Source organism: Mixophyes fleayi, chromosome 1 (genome assembly GCF_038048845.1).
Source record: "Mixophyes fleayi isolate aMixFle1 chromosome 1, aMixFle1.hap1, whole genome shotgun sequence".
NCBI lineage: Eukaryota > Metazoa > Chordata > Amphibia > Anura > Limnodynastidae > Mixophyes > Mixophyes fleayi.
Genome location: NC_134402.1, coordinates 12,186,215 through 12,203,283, shown reverse-complemented (window position 1 = coordinate 12,203,283; position 17,069 = coordinate 12,186,215). Strand labels below are relative to the sequence as shown.

General features: G+C 43.1%; 1 protein-coding gene across 1 annotated transcript in view; it reads left to right on the top strand.

Moving 5' to 3' along the window:
• The window catches only part of EXOC6B (exocyst complex component 6B), a 161,003-nt gene extending 144,394 nt beyond the window's left edge, over positions 1–16,609 (top strand). Inside the window, exons 21-22 of the mRNA XM_075189075.1 lie at positions 9,162–9,274; positions 14,116–16,609. Of these exons, the coding sequence (XP_075045176.1) occupies positions 9,162–9,274; positions 14,116–14,242 (240 nt within the window). The 3' untranslated portion in view covers positions 14,243–16,609. The remainder of the gene's footprint in view (positions 1–9,161; positions 9,275–14,115) is intronic.
• The last annotated feature ends 460 nt before the right edge of the window (positions 16,610–17,069 follow it).

Sequence of the window (17,069 nt, the reverse complement as noted above, 5' to 3'; positions counted from 1 at the left end):
TTTAGCATATGTTTGTATGTAGAAGAAGCATAAAAGTCTGTTACAATCCACTGCAAACCCTCTTATATCCATTGGGGAAATTAAAGGGGGTTTCTACACTTTTTGTTTATTTTTTTTTACCAAGTGTGGGATCTGCAGACTGAACGATGTGACGTTATCACCTGGGAAGCGCCCAGCGCTGTCCTGAGACACACAGATGAGAAGTGACCGCTGCAGCTCGCTAGATGTTTTTCTCAGAACTCTCCGAGTGCAGCCAAAGTTTACCGCACGTGGAATAGATCTGTTGTCTCCAATTACCCCACTACTTCTGCAAAGGGCCATAAATAGTTTTATTTTGACATTTCTTGGAGAATGACTCTCGGCCATCTGTACAGCAAAGTGAATAAAGCAAGTGCTGGAAAATCTCACTGAAGAGCAGGTCTATAAACAGCATCTGTATAGAGAGCACTTCTCACAGACCTGTGTATTAATCTAGTAGGATGGGTGCAGACGCCAGCCATGCCTGTTCCTCGTTACCAGGTACCAGGCCCCCTCTGTCCTGTCTTACAACTGCACCTTCTTTATCACCCTCTTATCTACCCGTTCCGTTCTCCTCTGTGACTCGTTCCAGCTGCGGAGCCTCGTGGCTCCTTGTAAGTAAATGATGATGGTGTTGGCATTTTGCTATCCAAAAACTTGGCGCAGGCTGCCCCTAGGCACAATGTTTCATCGTGTTAAACACAGAGATGTTTGCTTCTCAATAAATACATTTTGTTTTATTGATTTCTAATCGATGCCCAGCCGCTGGATACCACGTTATAAATCCCTCAAAGTTCAGCACCGCAGCTCAGATATACGCGTGCTGTGGGCCTAGTTTTCAGGAAGTCGCATGCTGAGATTGTGGCATTCTCACAAGTGCCCATATTACCAGCGGAGGACAGGATCTGAGCACCGTACAGCAAAAAAAATAGATTTCATTTTGCAAGACTGGATTATTTAAATGAAATAAAGGGAGGAGAGAACACGCCACTTTCCTCCCCTCCCAAAAGATCTACTATTCTCCGCAACTCTCTGAGGTCATGGAGGTGCGGGCTCTTCTCTACAGTAACCGGGCAAATGCTGTACTGTGATGACCTTTCCATTTGAATAACCTAATATATATAATTCTACAATCTGCGTCGGGCAGAACATTTAAGGTTCATAATACTGTTCGTGCTTTGCCATTTAAACCAGCTGGTGTTGGCCCAATGACACGACCGTTGGGGGGTGGGCACCATATTGGCCTGTCCCCATATAGCAGGACAGGAGGATAATGCTGGATACGTTCTACTACAGGGTCTATCTAGCCCACAGTCGTAGATAAGTAGGGGTAGGGTTAACTGGAAAAATAATAATATTCTATCTACAGAGCTGCATAATATGACTGGCGCTATATAAATACATGATGGTAATAATCATCTCCCTCCACTCAGATATCTTTCATTCTGACATATTCCTGGAGCGCACACATGTCTGCGTTACCAGTGGCTTTGCTGCATTGGGTTTAGTGGTCCTTGTATTAATCAGTAACAGAGGGATGTGTAGTCTGTGGCCGCCTCTTCCCAGAATCCCCCACACACTCAGGTCATGTCCTGGACCTGTCCCCTCGCAGCCGCTGACGGCCTCAGGATTACAGAGGCTGCGTCTGCTGTACGTTCTGTACTCGGTGACAGTATAATGAAGTATTGCACCTCGGAGGCCATCCAGAGTTTATACTGACATAACACAGCAGCCATTTCATAACCCGGCCCCTCCGCAGCCCTGTAACTGAAACGAACCTTCAATATATTACCAGAAATACAAATGTCAGCCGCGAGAGTAAGTTGAGGCTAAAGGGTGATTTGTGGCTAATCTTAGCATTATCCAGGGGTCATGTTCTGTAATGGAAATGTTAGGGCTGGGTGCTGCCCTAATACTAGCCGTATTCTGTCACCTGTAGTTCTCTTCCTGCGCCGTGTCTTTCCTACTGAAGGCTGGTTACACCCCACAGCTATGGGCTCTGGTTGGCGGATGCCCTTAGTTGTTATGGTAGAACGTGTGCAAGGCTTTATCTTGGAAATTGTCGTACATACCTAGGGATGTTTTCTTATGCAGGAAGCTCTGTGCACTTCTGACTCACAGCACTGGGGTCATGAGTTCAATTCCCGACCATGGCCTTATCTGTGTGGAGTTTGTATGTTCTCCCCATGTTTGCGTGGGCCTCCTCCGGGTGCTCCGGTTTCCTCCCACACGCCAAAAACATACTGGTAGGTTAATTGGCTGCTATCAAAATTGACCCTAGTCTGTCTGTGTGTCTATAGTAGGGAATTTAGACTGTAAGCTCCAATGAGGCAGAGACTGATGTGAGTGAGTTCTCTGTACAGCGCTGCGGAATTAGTGACGCTATATAAAAATAAATGATAATGATGATGAGATATGCAGTGTTGTGGTTTTCTTACAGCCCTTTAAGAAGAATTTTAAACCATACCATAGAGGTCTGTCTGGTGCTAAGGACGTCATTTGTCTTTTCTGTTCTAATTCCAAACTTTGCTCATTATTATAATGATTAGCACAGGTAGACACACAGGGTGGAGTCCCCGGAGCCAGCGTGCGCTCGCCCATGTGTGGGATTGTGCAGCCATTGACCATATGACATTTAAGAGCACAGATTGGCGCTCTCTCTGTCCCACACGGCCAGCTCCTTTGTACCTGGGTGGAGTCCTGTGTAGTCCGGGCATGAGTGATGCTTATTCAGGAGCGCCTGTCACTCATCTGACGGTCCCTCTCTGTATTCATGTTTCTAACGTCCCATTAACTTCTCCTGACTCGGGATATTTATTCCTAAGGCCAGCCAAGTAAGACGTCTGGTGGCAGCCATTTTGCTTTGCTGCAGACCTCAGCTGATGCAGCCAATAAGTTATAAACTAGTTTATAGTAGTTTATATGTCCGCATTTACTTTAATGTTTTTTTAATTTTTTTATTTATAACCTGAAAGGGGCTTTTCTACTTTCAAATGCTTTTACCTTATTGGCCAGCACATGCCGTCTTACAACATTTACTAGGTATTTTGCTCTTGTACAGTGTTGATGAGGATTTGTCCACTAGGTGGCGCTGTAATGTTGCTGCATGTGGATCATCATCAGTTATTTATATAGCGCCTCTAATTCCGCAGCGCTGTACAGAGAACTCGCTCACATCGTGGTATTTTTCATATATAATTGTTGGCTGCGTCATACATGTGGATATAACGTTGTACAAAGTACAGCCGTGACCTATAGCTATAATCTTTACAGTGCTGCTGTGTTTCTCTTTATGCACCAAAGGGACATCGACGGCTTGAAAATCTGCCTCATTGTAGTTGTTAGTTACAGTGGGCGAATCCACTATACAGCCCGTCAGTTTGCTTGGTACCAGTCACATCACGGGGGCACTGGTTGACTTTTATTCGTGTCTATGAGGTAACGGTTCCTGGTTAATTCTTTGGCTACTGTCTCAGGCATTTAGGTCCCGCCCACAAAATGGCTTCCTCCGCTGTGTATATGTGACCGGTTCTCTCTTAATTTGTAAAATATATTTTTGCCAGCTTCAGTTTTCAGTGCTGAATACAAGTTGATTCTGCCATTCATAGATATGAATGTGAAAGTATCTGCAGTGAATATATTTAATTATTGAGGAGTCCGTTTATTTTCCTATGCACATCTGATTTCCTGTCAGTAAGCCTACTGAGGACACTATAGGGAGCCTGGGTGACTCTGGAATAGACGCCAGTAGTTTGCAGCGGTAAATTGCGATCAGGCTGTGCCTGATTATTTTCAGCAGCAGATTAATATTCCTTCCCTGTATGTAAATTCTTTACCGAGCGGCTAGAAAGTCCCAAGACAATACGTCAATTAGCTTTCTGGCGCAGCTGTAGAGCAGGATGACTTGTTAGTGAACGTGTCGGCGTTTCCCCGAGCGGGCGCTGGTTCAGCTCTGGGTGACTGGAAGTTCACAGAAAGGTGAAGACAGAAGTATAGAGTCTGACTCAGCGGAGAATTCTATCTCTGACAACATGTGCTACCAGCTATTTACACACATCCTCCGCCCCGCAACTATTTACAGGTGTACTCTGCTCACACCAAGGCAGGAATCCAGAGCGCGGCTGCCTCATTACCGAGGAATGATTTACCTCAGGGGTTTACGTCTGTCAGCTGTCATCCCGGCCACATTGTGTTATGAGTATCGTAAGGCCTTGCTCTCCCTTCTTATTCCTGTGATATATGAGCTGGTATTATGTGTTTTGGGTATCGCTGCCAAAAATGGTGCACCTATAAAGGAGACAGAGTAGGAGGCTTAATCTCTAAAGAACACCCCAAGCGATCCAAATGTCTTTCAAAGACCACGTTTGTCATTGCAGTTTTCCTAAATGAAGGATTGAGCTAAAATTCGCTCTTTTAGTTTCGCCTAAAGTATCTGCCGTAAAGATCAGACACATATTTTTTGCATGAATGAAGTTTAGCAGAGGTGAAAAGTTCTGGCGATAGGATCGTTCCTTTCCGCTCTTGCCGTGCCATTCAGCGGAATGTCATTCTGCACTATACAGGCGGACATGTCGTATTGTGTGGTGTGGTTGGGGTAAGAATTGGAAAACCATACTCTGCTGGTGAAAAGGGAAATTTTGCATTCAAATCTGGAATAAAATGCGCATTTCACAGTTTCAAAGATGTTGCTGATCTTATTTCTAATTAAATCTGTTAAAGAACAAAAAAAAGTTTTAATGCAAAGCAGAGCGTGTCAGTTAGGTGGTTGCTTTCTCTAGGTACAAGGTGGAAGATGTTGGACAGGTTAAGGAGCAATACAGCAGTTAATTTATAAGCATCGTTTAGAGAACTGACACAGCTGAGTGGGACATTGAGAAGTCATATGGCTCAGGGGGGGGGGGGGTGGGGTTAATGTTGATTTAATAGAAAATAGTACATTAAAAAAAAAAAATAGAAAAGCAATTATCCTTAGTTTAGTTATAAATACAACACAATGTGCAGCCTGTGTTTGGAGATGGACTGAGGCGGGGCTGGCAGACCAACGAGTTGGAGCTGAGAATAAGACCACACAGCCGAGAGGGGGACAACGTACCTTGTTTGCAAAACCAGCCTTCCTCATTATGGGGCTCGTGCCTTGTTGGGTGTAAGCGCTGCACCTGTAACATGTGTTCCAGGTTTACGTTGGGCGTACATATACACGCACACACAGACAGGTCATAAGCACAAGAAAGGTTTAACATTTGTTATAAAGGACTATCCAATGTGCTGAATTGTTTATATGTACAAATTAAAGCTGCAAAAAAAATTTTTTAAATACACCCAAAAAACTCTGTAATTTGTGTGTGATCAATGCAGACAGCCTCAGAGGTGAGCTCAGCCAATCGGAAGCAGTGACTGGCGATCATTGTATTTGCTCCTGAGCTTTTAGCGGGTGTACACACATCTCTGTGCTGGACTGGCCCCTACTGTACTCAGCCTATGTCAGACGGCCCCTTACCTCCCACGTTCCTCCTGTCTGTCAGATGTGCACATACAAGTGAGCTCTTTGTGCACAGTGCACATTTCCAGAAGCTGCACTATGCGAACGGGCATATATGTAATTATATTGTGGGACAGGGCAGTGCGACGTTAATATTACACATTGTGCTGCAGCGCACGTATGACATATTTTGCTTACATGCTACATAGTATGACCTATATATGTCCCTTTATCCAGATGTCACCGTCCTACCAGCCATTAATCTGCGGTGAGGTGCAGTGTACGGCTGGGTTCGGCATTCTGACATTTCCATGTGTGAGTGACAGCATCGAGCCCCCACCCAGCCAGCGCTGCTATGTTAATCCTACACTCAAATAGGATTTTGGTAAATACATTTTTCTGTGAGTGTGTGTCCTGTCAGGTTTGATGTATGGGCCTGGATCGGAGGAGACAGCAGGCTTGAAAGAATTAATGGTATTTGCATATTTCGTTTTGGAATCTTCCCCAGAAGGTTCAGACTATAATGTTCCAACTCATGTGACACTTTAGTGCCTGTGAACTTGAATTTTACTTTTTTTAGGGGGGTGAGGGGGGGTCGGATAGTTTAGAGGTGAAAAGTTTAAGTGGAATATTCAGAAGAGGCTGCATGTGCGACTGCAGAATGTAATAACATAGTAATAAAGGTTTATGGTCTGCCCTGCAGCCGCCTTACCTGCTCTCTGGATGGATTTAATCTGAGGCCTTTGACACCAATGAAATAATGCAGTATATTTTTATTTTCCTTTTATAGGAGCCATAGAATTTATTGTTCTGCCCATAGCTGCTGTCGTTCACAACTATTGTGAGCTCACCGATAAGTCTCCCCGTGTAGAAGTGCAGCAAGATGCAATTAATGTGTGGAGGGAAAATGTGCCATTCTCCTTAGCAACCACTCATTTCATCCAGCGCTGGTAGAACATGATACCTGGTTGCTATGGCTAACACCACCTGGATGCCAGGTTTGATAGATGGCTTCATGTAATTATATTCCATTATTGGACAGGAACATCATCCTGGGTCACCTATTTACAGGGGCATGATAGAACTGTGTTTTAGACATAAACAAACTCCCAGCTGTAACTGCAGAAACATACAATGCTGTGCAAACATTGTAGGCAGCTGTGGAGTAAAAATCTGCAAAGTAGGCCAAGGACCCCAAACATACGGCCAATGTCACAAAGATCCATCTTCAGCGTAAAGAAGAACAAGGAGTGATGATATGGCCCCCACAGAGCCCTGATCTGACCATCATCGAGTGTCTGTGATTACATGAAGAGACAGAAGGATTGGAGCAAGCCTCCATCCACAGAAGATCTGTGGTTAGTTCTCCAAGATGTGTGGAACAACCTCCCTGCCGAGTTCCTTCAAGAACTGTGTGCAAGTGTACCTAGAAGAAGTGATGCTGTTTTGAAGGCAAAGGGTGGTCAATTTGTTCATTGATAAAAATAAACTATTGACACTTCTATCTTTTTAAAGCATTCTTACTGTGCAGCATTTTCCACACCTGCCTAAATCTTTTGCACATTACTGAACATCGCCTCATTTCGTGCTAAGGGCTGATTTCCACCTTAGGCAAATTATGGTGCACTGCAGGGAGGGGCTGTAAAACGTGCAGACAGATTTGGGAGGGGCGTCTCCTATCTCAACTCTACATTGCAGTGTAAAAATAAAGCTGAACCAGGCAAACAATGTTTGGCTTTGAATGCGGTATTCAATGATCTTAGGGCCAGGAGCCAAATGACTGAACCCGTAGGCTGCCATTGTCAGGAAATATGGGACCTGAAGAATGACCATGTATGGTCCAACGCCAAGATGGGGGAAGGTGTAGACTGGCCAACCAATCACCAAGACCCCCGGTTGGGAAGTCACTGAGTGTCCCTTAGATTCCGTTAGATGAAAATTGAATTATTATGTATGTTTATGAAGTGTTATGACAAGCTCTTTATATTTATTCCATACAATAACCATAAAATGCGTTCTTGAAGCTCTTTTCGTGAATTGATGCCTTTGTACTTATACAAGTAGTTGCACACAGAGCTCTAATATAACAATACTATACAGCTATGTAAAACGATGAAAACGATATTATATACATTGCTCATGTAATATAAATTTGCTGTAATTGTTGCGTATGTAAGGATGATGGTAATGCAGGCACAAAGGTTCCATCACATGGTGCGTGAGTGTTCACCTCCACCTCGCCTCATGCCGCTATCAGCATCACATCTGGCTGGGCACTGAATCTTCTACCAATCATACCTTTAGTTCCTGAAACAAGGAGGAAGCTTCTTTTTACATATAAAAAGCAATAGCAGAACTTGGCAGAGACAGCAGTGTCTGACATCATGACACTGCTGGCTTGCTCAGTCCCTTGTATTTACACCAATATATAGACAATAGTTTGGAGGGGGGTTTGCAGTTTTTTCCCCCATTTTAATACCCGACAGGCACAAAAACTTTGGTTCACAGAGTTGCAAGTGTCAGGACCACTCCCAGTAATGGGTAAGAGACAAATCTCCCATTACCCTGTAAAGAAGGCGTGTGTGGAGCATGGTTTATACAGGACAATACAGTGTGACGGCTCCGCACATAGTGACAGTTCTGTGACTGACGTGTATTTGCAGATTAGGGAGCAGATACTGTGATGGGTTCTGGGTGTGATCTTGCAGAAGGCAGCAGCAACATTGGGATATATTCGGGATCAGTTGTGAATTCCTCTGATTGTACATTTTGCAGGAAAATCTTTTCTCGTCCTACTCCGGCAGAGCTGAGCGACAGCGATCTCCCATCTCATGTGTGAGAATAACAAGCTATGGCATGGCCAGGGTTAGGGGTGTTAGGGCTGTCCGTGACCTCAGGGTCAGAGCCCTTGTGCTGCACAGGCGGGTGGATGATTACTGGCTAATAATTGTACATTTAATATGCGGATAGTTTACTCTCTGGCTGCTACTTGACTCGAGTGTATAGTAGGTGTGTTGGACCTTTTTATCTGTCATACGTTAGACTAGACCTAGCTTTGGTCGTCTTACTAACACTGCGTACATTGCTAGCGTCTGTAGACTAGGGTCAGTCTGCCACTCATCGGGCACTTGTATACCATGTCTAGTGTGTGCCAGCTGAACACCTCATACCCTCTCATCAGACACACAGATCTCATGAGACACGCTAAGTCTTACCGTTATATGTTGTTAAACAGATCGTAAGATGAAACAAGAATATCAGTTCTTTTAGAAAGTGCTGGGACAAACAACACAATGGGGTCTATTCAATTAGGAGCGATTATTTTGTGGTTCCCTTTTGTATTCCTTTGCTGCACAAATTGTAGGTAATTATGGTACTGATCGCACAATAAAATATGCTTTAAAGCCACTGGGAAGTGCGAGCAAAAATGAGTGAATTAAGCGGATTTTATTAGCCGATCAGTACTGGCGAGGCGAGAATGGACACCTCACTCCTAACATCAAACCCTAGCTCTTCTGTTCTTGCCGTCTGACTGTGTATTGTTTTGTACTTTATAGTGTGTTCTCTGATTGAGAAGATCTCTAGCGGTTCTTGGGTAATCGTATGAGGTCACAATGCCAAATCTGTCGTTTGTCAATGAATTCCTACATCTTTTTATCCACAGCTACTTGATCTTTTCATTAAATGGGACTGGTCGACGTACCTGGCGGACTACGGACAACCTACTTGCAAGTACCTACGGGTCAACCCCACCACGGCTCTCACCTTACTAGAGAAGTGAGTTGTCCTCTTTATGAAGTCCTATTCAGAGGGAGCACAGTTGTTTGGGGAAACTGGGGGATCGCACATGTGTCATTCGGTGTGTTGGTTACAATCTTCATCCTTAACCCCACACTGCAAAGTGGGTGGGGGGGGGGGTATACTGCACCTGTGGGTGTCCTGTGAGATCAATCTGCTCCATCTGCATATGAGGAAACAATTATAGGTTGGGTGTAGTCTAACAGGCTGTGCTGACACTGAGAAGGAAGCCGTCTATATTATGTGGCTCTGTTTGTTTCTTGACCCACAGGTTAGAAGTAAACGTATTGCACTAACAAATGACACCAGTAGACCTAGCTTCTATATTGAATACCTCTGACCTATTCAACCTGTATTTCTCTAGTATAAGATAACAAATCCACAATATGCAGGGAATACAAGGCAGGCGATGGGTCTTGGTGAGCAGATATAACTGTACAGGTAATAAACCATTCTGCTTCTCTGGTACATAGTGTCATACAGGATCTCATAAATCAAATTTATCTGACTTAAGAACAGGGTGGAATCTTCCCTAAAGCAACAGCATCATGTTCAATATGTGTGTAATAAGTCGTACAAAGGAGGGCAGACAGAGTCTAGCTCCATACGTGCAATTATTCCACCTGTCTATGATGTGTCATGAGTGCTGACTGCGAGACAGAGCTATGAAGCCTTAAAACACCTCAACTGACCTAATTGTCTTATATGTTTTATTGTAGCCATAGGTCTGCATTCCTACAAGCCTGCTGCTCCCATCTACAAACATCTTTTACCTTCCCTTCCTCCTCCATATCTTATCCCTCTCTGACCTTCCCTTCCTTTTCCATATCTTATCCCTCTCTCACCTTCCCTTCCTCCTCCATATCTTATCCCTCTCTCACCTTCCCTTCCTCCTCCATATCTTATCCCTCTCTCACCTTCCCTTCCTCCTCCATATCTTATCCCTCTCTCACCTTCCCTTCCTCCTCCATATCTTATCCCTCTCTCACCTTCCCTTCCTCCTCCTCCTCCCTTCCTCCTCCATATCTTATCCCTCTCTCACCTTCCCTTCCTTCTCCATATCGTATCCCTCTTTCAACTTCCTTTCCTTCTCCATATCTTATCCCTTTCTCACATCCATTCCTTCTCCATATCTTATCCCTCTCTCACCTTCCCTTCCTTCTCCATATCTTTTCCCTCTCTGGCCTTACCTTCTTCCTTCATATCTTATCCCTCTCTGACCTTCCCTTCCTCTTCCATATCGTATCCCTCTCTGACCTTCCCTTCCTTTTCCATATCTTATTCCTCTCTCACCTTCCCTTCCTCTTCCATATCGTATCCCTCTCTCACCTTGCCTTCCTTCTCCATATCTTATCCCTTTCTCACATCCATTCCTTCTCCATATCTTATCCCTCTATCACCTTCCCTTCCTTCTCCATATCTTATCCCTCTCTCACCTTCCCTTCCTCTTCTATATCTTATCCCTCTCTCACCTTCCCTTCCTCTTCTATATCTTATCCCTCTCTCGCCTTTCCTTCCTCCTCCATATCGTATCCCTCTCTTGCCTTTCCTTTCCATCTCAATATCTTATCCCTCTCTCACCTTCCCTTCCTTCTCCATATCTTATCCCTCTCTCACCTTCCCTTTCTTCTCCATATCTTATCCCTCTCTGACCTTCCCTTCCTTCTCCATATCTTATCCCTCTCTGACCTTACCTTCCTTCTCCATATCTTATCCCTCTCTGACCTTCCCTTCCTTCTCCATATCTTATCCCTCTCTGACCTTACCTTCCTATTCCATAACTTTATCCGTCTCTGACTTTCCCTTCCTCCTCCCTAATTTTATCCCTCTCTTACCATCCCCACCTCTCAGTCCTGTTCCTATTGCCATTTAGTTTCTGTGTTTTACTTTCTGCAATAACTTGTGATGTTTCTCCTGGCTGCCATGTTTTGCGGTGTCCTTAGACCGTTATAGATCAGCCAATCATAGTAAGGTTTAGAGCATCTGTGCAGTTAAAGCTACAACCAGTAATGAGGCAGACTAGGTATTCCAGCTTCTCATCAAGCTTTGGTCACGTTCATCACATTTATTTGGGTTTTACTTTTTCCCTCCATGGTGATGTCATCCTGTGTAATACTGCTGGTTACTGCAGGATACATCGTATGTAAGTATAATTATAAACGCTGCAACTAAAATTTAATACTGAAGTGTTACTGCCTGAATCCCTTGTGTTTGATCTGTGATTACTAAAACTTAAACTCTTTAATAGAAATGTATATGTGCTTCAGAGGGTAGCAAAAACGTGTGTACTAGTAGTGGATCTCTTCTAAATGGACCTCTGACCATCCAAAGAGGGATAAATAGAAAATAATATATAAACAACACCTGAGGAAAAAGACAGGTAAACAATATATGTAATAAAAAACATGTTATTTTTGAAAGGTGACTTGTAGCAGCGGCGTAAGAAAGTATCAAGTAGCACGGGCGTAAGAAAGTATCAAGTAGCAGCGGCGTAAGAAAGTATCAAGTAGCAGCGGCGTAAGAAAGTATCAAATAGCAGCAATGGAGAGAAAACTTGGTGGAATGCTGCGTGACCAAAATAAATATTAGCAGATACACTTGTTAGAGCAGCCAAAAAAGCAACTGACGATAATGATATGATCGTACAAAACACTAGAAGTATTTTAGGTGATTCACATACACCTCCACCCTACCCATCCCCTTCACAAGAAAATGTTTTTTAATCTGTAAACATGTCAGTCTTCTTCCTAGGGTGTTGTTAATACACTGTTTTGTTATAATAAACCCGTGGGTTATGTTCTTTGTAGCGTCTCCTATAGTCCTGTCCATGTTTTGTATAACTACAAGTCCCAGCATGCCTTGCCAGCTATAGATAAGTGGTAGACTGATTGTGGCTCGGTGCATTTTGTGGAACTACAAGCCACAGCATGCCATGGGGCCAACCTTTAATCTATACTCATTACCGTGTATTACCTTGTTTGTGTTGTTTAGGAATAAGTCAGCAGTTTGTGCTAAATATTAATTCTAATCAGACTTAACCCAGGCACAATGCATCAAACACGTTCTTTGTCTCCTCTAACAGCAGAGTCCTCTAATCTGTGAGGACTATGTTGTGTGTTCTGTTCATAGATGCTGACAGCACCAGCTGCCTCTGTAATCGGTACAAGATTGGGGTTGTACTTAGGACAAAACACCAAGGGCTCGTTTTACACGTGTGCTCTGGGAAAATCAGGGAAACCGCATAAAGACTAGAACACGTTTAAAGCGTGTTTTAGTTTTCGTGTTTTTACTGGTAGTTCACATTAATGCACGAGAAATGACTTGTGTCACAGTCTAAAACAGGCCTGGCCAATCTGTGGTTCTCAATGTATTGTGGAACTGCCAGCATACCTTGCCAGCTATTGGCTAGTAGAGCATGCTGGGAATTGTAGTTTCACAGCATCCAGAGAGCCACAGGTTGGCCAGGGCAGGTCTAAAATTTTAAGTGTGGATTTCAAATTGTAGAACACTATGGTGGGATGGTACCATTATCTGTTACCTACTTTAATACTCTTCACTCATTTATTAGCTTGCATAAAAGTTGGTAGGTGTGTGTGATCCCCATAGCTTTATATCTCACTGTGTATCTACTCACCCTGCTTCTCTGTGACATGCAGGATTATGTAACTAGTTCTCAAACAATGCAAAGTAATGCAGCTGGTAACTGAAGGTCCATACAATGACTACGGCTCACAAGCAGCGCTACGGAATATGTTGGCGCTATATAAATAAATGATGATGATGATACTTCTTCCTATCTCAGCCAGTATGTACAGTCTATGTACAGTTTTACCCATCATAACATTAAACGTGTGGCCATTTAGCCAGCAGCAACAATCAAAAAAACACATTTTTGTTATTTCTATACAAAAGACCTAAAAATAGGTTTCAAAAGTAAATATCAAAATTATTTTGGAATTGTAGGAAAGTCTGAGGGCTGAGGGAGGCGTCCTGTCCTAAAATGATCTTTGGGCACCAGTACAAGCATTGAACCTAGATATCTCAGAGCCCAAAATATAAACACCCAATAAATGCACCCTCACTCTGTGACCAATCACTCTTGTCCACTCCCATCGCCCTGGTGCTTTATACAGCCACCAACTGATTATAAAGCCCTGTTCACTTTTACACATTTTAAGTAAATACAGTAACCCCGCGGCTGTGTGTTTGTAGTAGTATAATTGCAAAGACTTTTTATGAGCAGGAATAAAGGGTTTCTCTGAAAATTCTCAATTAGTTTGACGTGTGCTGTGATTGGACGATAGAGCATGTTATCTAACAGTCTGTGGTGTTATTAATGGTTATTTACTACATAGTATATTTATAAAATATGATAACAAGCGGGACAATGTGTACAGGTATATATCCTCTAATGCAGGCCTGTCCAACCTGCGGCCCTCCAGGTGTTGTGAAACTACAAGCACCAGCATGCTTTGCCAGTAGACAACCTGTTGATAGCTGGAAGGGCATGCTGGGACTTGTAGTTTCACAACATCTGGAGGGCCGCTTGTTGGACAGGCCTGGTCTAATGGGACAGCATAGGAGTGTTTTATATTCATTTTATTCATGTAAAATTGGGCCAACCAGAAGCCACAGTCGTGGAAACTGCAACTTCTGATTGGTCCTCCCTGTATAGCATTGAGAAGTGATTAGTATTGTGCTGTCAGTGGGTTTTAATGTTACCACCTCTATACGAACAAAGTCTGGCCATACTGGAGAGGTCTCTGTCGTAGAGCTGTCGTCTCCCTATGTTAATCCTGTGTTCAATGTGCCTTTTTCAGGATGAAAGATCCCAGCAGGAAGAACAACGTCTTCGCTCAGTTCCGGAAGAACGAGCGGGACAAGCAGAAGCTCATCGAGACCGTGGCCAAGCAGCTCCGAGGGCTGATCAACAGCCATCATTCATGAAGAGCTTACATGGAGACGACTGGACGGTGCAAAGCACACACTGAACGAAACCCGGGTGCCACGCTAGTATATATCTCATTCACGGGGCACATAGTGTGCAAATCCGCCTCGGGTTTCTTTTTAGGGTGAACAAAAGGGGATATAGGATTTTATAATGCTTCTACCAGGTGTGGGTGAATGTTCCTTACTATTGCACTGATATAGTAGTTTTTTTGACATGTTTCATACTGACATCATACTGAGGAAATGTTTGTGATTACTGGAAGTATTGAATAGAGGACACGGAGAACGATGGTCACAACGATATTGCTCCCAGAATCCTCTTCTGCAGGGACTAGAGCGTCTCTTACTGCTGACTAACCTTATTTTCATGATTTAACCAAGCCCCTGTGAGTTCCCAGCTCCTCCTGTCTTTGTATATAATTGTAGTTAGTTTGCCAGGATGTTTGACTATTTCAGTTAGCAGAGAGTATATTTGTTGATAGTCTTACCAGCGTGGGGAGTCTCGGGTCGTTTTATTTTTTAAATGTGGCCCGTTCTTCTGTATCCCGAAGGCCATGGGATAAATGTTTCCATTGGTCTATCCTACACTGGACGGGTGGAAGCCGATCTCTGCAGGCTGCGCGGTTGGTATCATTAAGCCTTTAAGGTGCTGCAATATCTCTTGGTCCCCAGCTCAGTCTTCCATATGATGACACAAGGATTTGTGCAGGTACTATCACCTCATTATTAGTAAGGCAGATGTATCACTTGCAATACAGAGAGAAATAAGGTTTATAGCATAACTTGTGGCAGTCCAGGACCCATATGCTTGGTTCTACGAGATAGAAACTGTCTCTGCTACTCACCACCGAAATCCAGAGATTTACCTACTTAGATCTGCTTTTTGTAATACGTTCAGCCACTTGCAGGATTATCATTTTGTGCAATAGGGATCATTGGGGGAAATCACACGGTATTAATGCTGAAACGGATGGCTGATTGGTATAATTCCCTGCAGTTGTGGGTAAGCCAGAGTTCTGTGTATTCATAGGAATAGCTGATCCTTGTTATACATGGTGAATGTAAACAAACCTTTGTGTGTCCTCACCCTGATACTCCAACAATCCTGCAGCGTACTGATCCCACATACTAATGTATGTGTCTTGGAGTGATTAAACACAGTATTTCATCTCTCGGACACAGCCTAGTGCACGTTTACACTTTTTGTTTGTTTTTCTCTTCACGTTCAACATTTAACAGGTAACCGTAAAGAATTATTTGCTTATACACGTGTCAATAACCTGTAATTGTTGATGAATAGAGTATTCTTCATGTTTTACGCATTCTAGGAGGAGAATACACCACTAACTTGTAAGACAGGAATAGATTTTGAATTGTCCGTATAGAAATAATACGTCTCATGGTGAGTTCGCATCTCGGAGACGAGTGGACACTAGGATTAATCGGCAAGTCAACCATGACAGATCAGCCTTACTACATATAAGTTTAAGGGTTGCCTAAGCTAAGAGGCAAACTGTCTAATGGATGGAAATAACATTGGCAACTTATAAACCTATACTGAATGGTTTCACAGGAGCTACAGAGATTAAGATGTAGGAAGAAATGTCTTTCTCAAGTCAGTAACTGTACAGGAGAATTTTACATAAAGATTATACATCTCGACCTCTTAGAGTATGAGAATGTTTACATATACACATTTAGTTACTCTAAATATACACTTGTTTCTTCCATGTTCCAGTATGAGACGGGCTTGTTAATGGACCTAAATACACATTTCTATCTGTTTCCTGGTGCACCCTGCGCGTTTCGCAGCCAGGGACGGGTTTCATACAGGAATAGTCATTAACGCTGCCTTTAAAATGTCACCAACATACAGGGGAGGCAACCATTTTTGGGTTAGCAACGAGGATTATGCATTCAGTAATCTTCCTATTAAGTTGGTTAGTTGTGCCCACAAAATGTGTGCAGGTGACTTTCATTTGTATGGCATCATGACTGAAATAAAGCTTACTTGACAATAGATTATTCAGGATGACAAAGGGAAAATCATCTGCCTATTTGCAGACGGGAGATTTTTTTGTTGTTTTGTTGCCCCCATGCAAGAGTGCACTTTTATCTCCTCTTCTGCCAGAGAGGGCAGTGACCATACGACCATGTCTTGGGTGTGGGCCATGATGATCCGGTCGGAGCCTTCACAGTTGTTTTATTATTGTTTATTTTTGGCTAGCACAACGTGGGCAGCTCAGCGCAGGTATTACGAACGCCTGAGGAATGTCACCATGATTTACGGTGTCACTTACTGTCCACGCCTCTGTATTATATTACACTCCTTACAGAACCAGAATAAAAATAAACTAATCGCAACCGTCTCTATTTCTCTTCATTCACTTCCTCCGTGGCTTTAATCAGTAAATATCTGGCGTTCACCTGCAGTTCTCATGTAATAACCAGGTAATATCAATGATTAGAAATCCTGCAATACATTCCGTTACAGGAGAAAATATCCTGTTTTGAAGTTTATTATTCTAGAAATGATGGGCACACACCTTTATACACAGATAACTCTCCATATTGTCGCAGGAAATTTTCATGCTGAGTAAATTGACCAAGTAACAAGTCTTAAAAAATATTCGGTCATCTGTACACTAACATGCAGAAGTTTGGAATCACTAAGAAGTTTCTTGGTTTTTGAAAAGAATTGATTCTCTTTTTTGTAAAGGTACCATTAAACTGACCTGATATTTATTTGACAAATAGTTTTTCAAAGCTTAGAAGTATGCTTAGGATCGTTGTCGTCCGACAAGCTGAAATTAGCACCAACAAG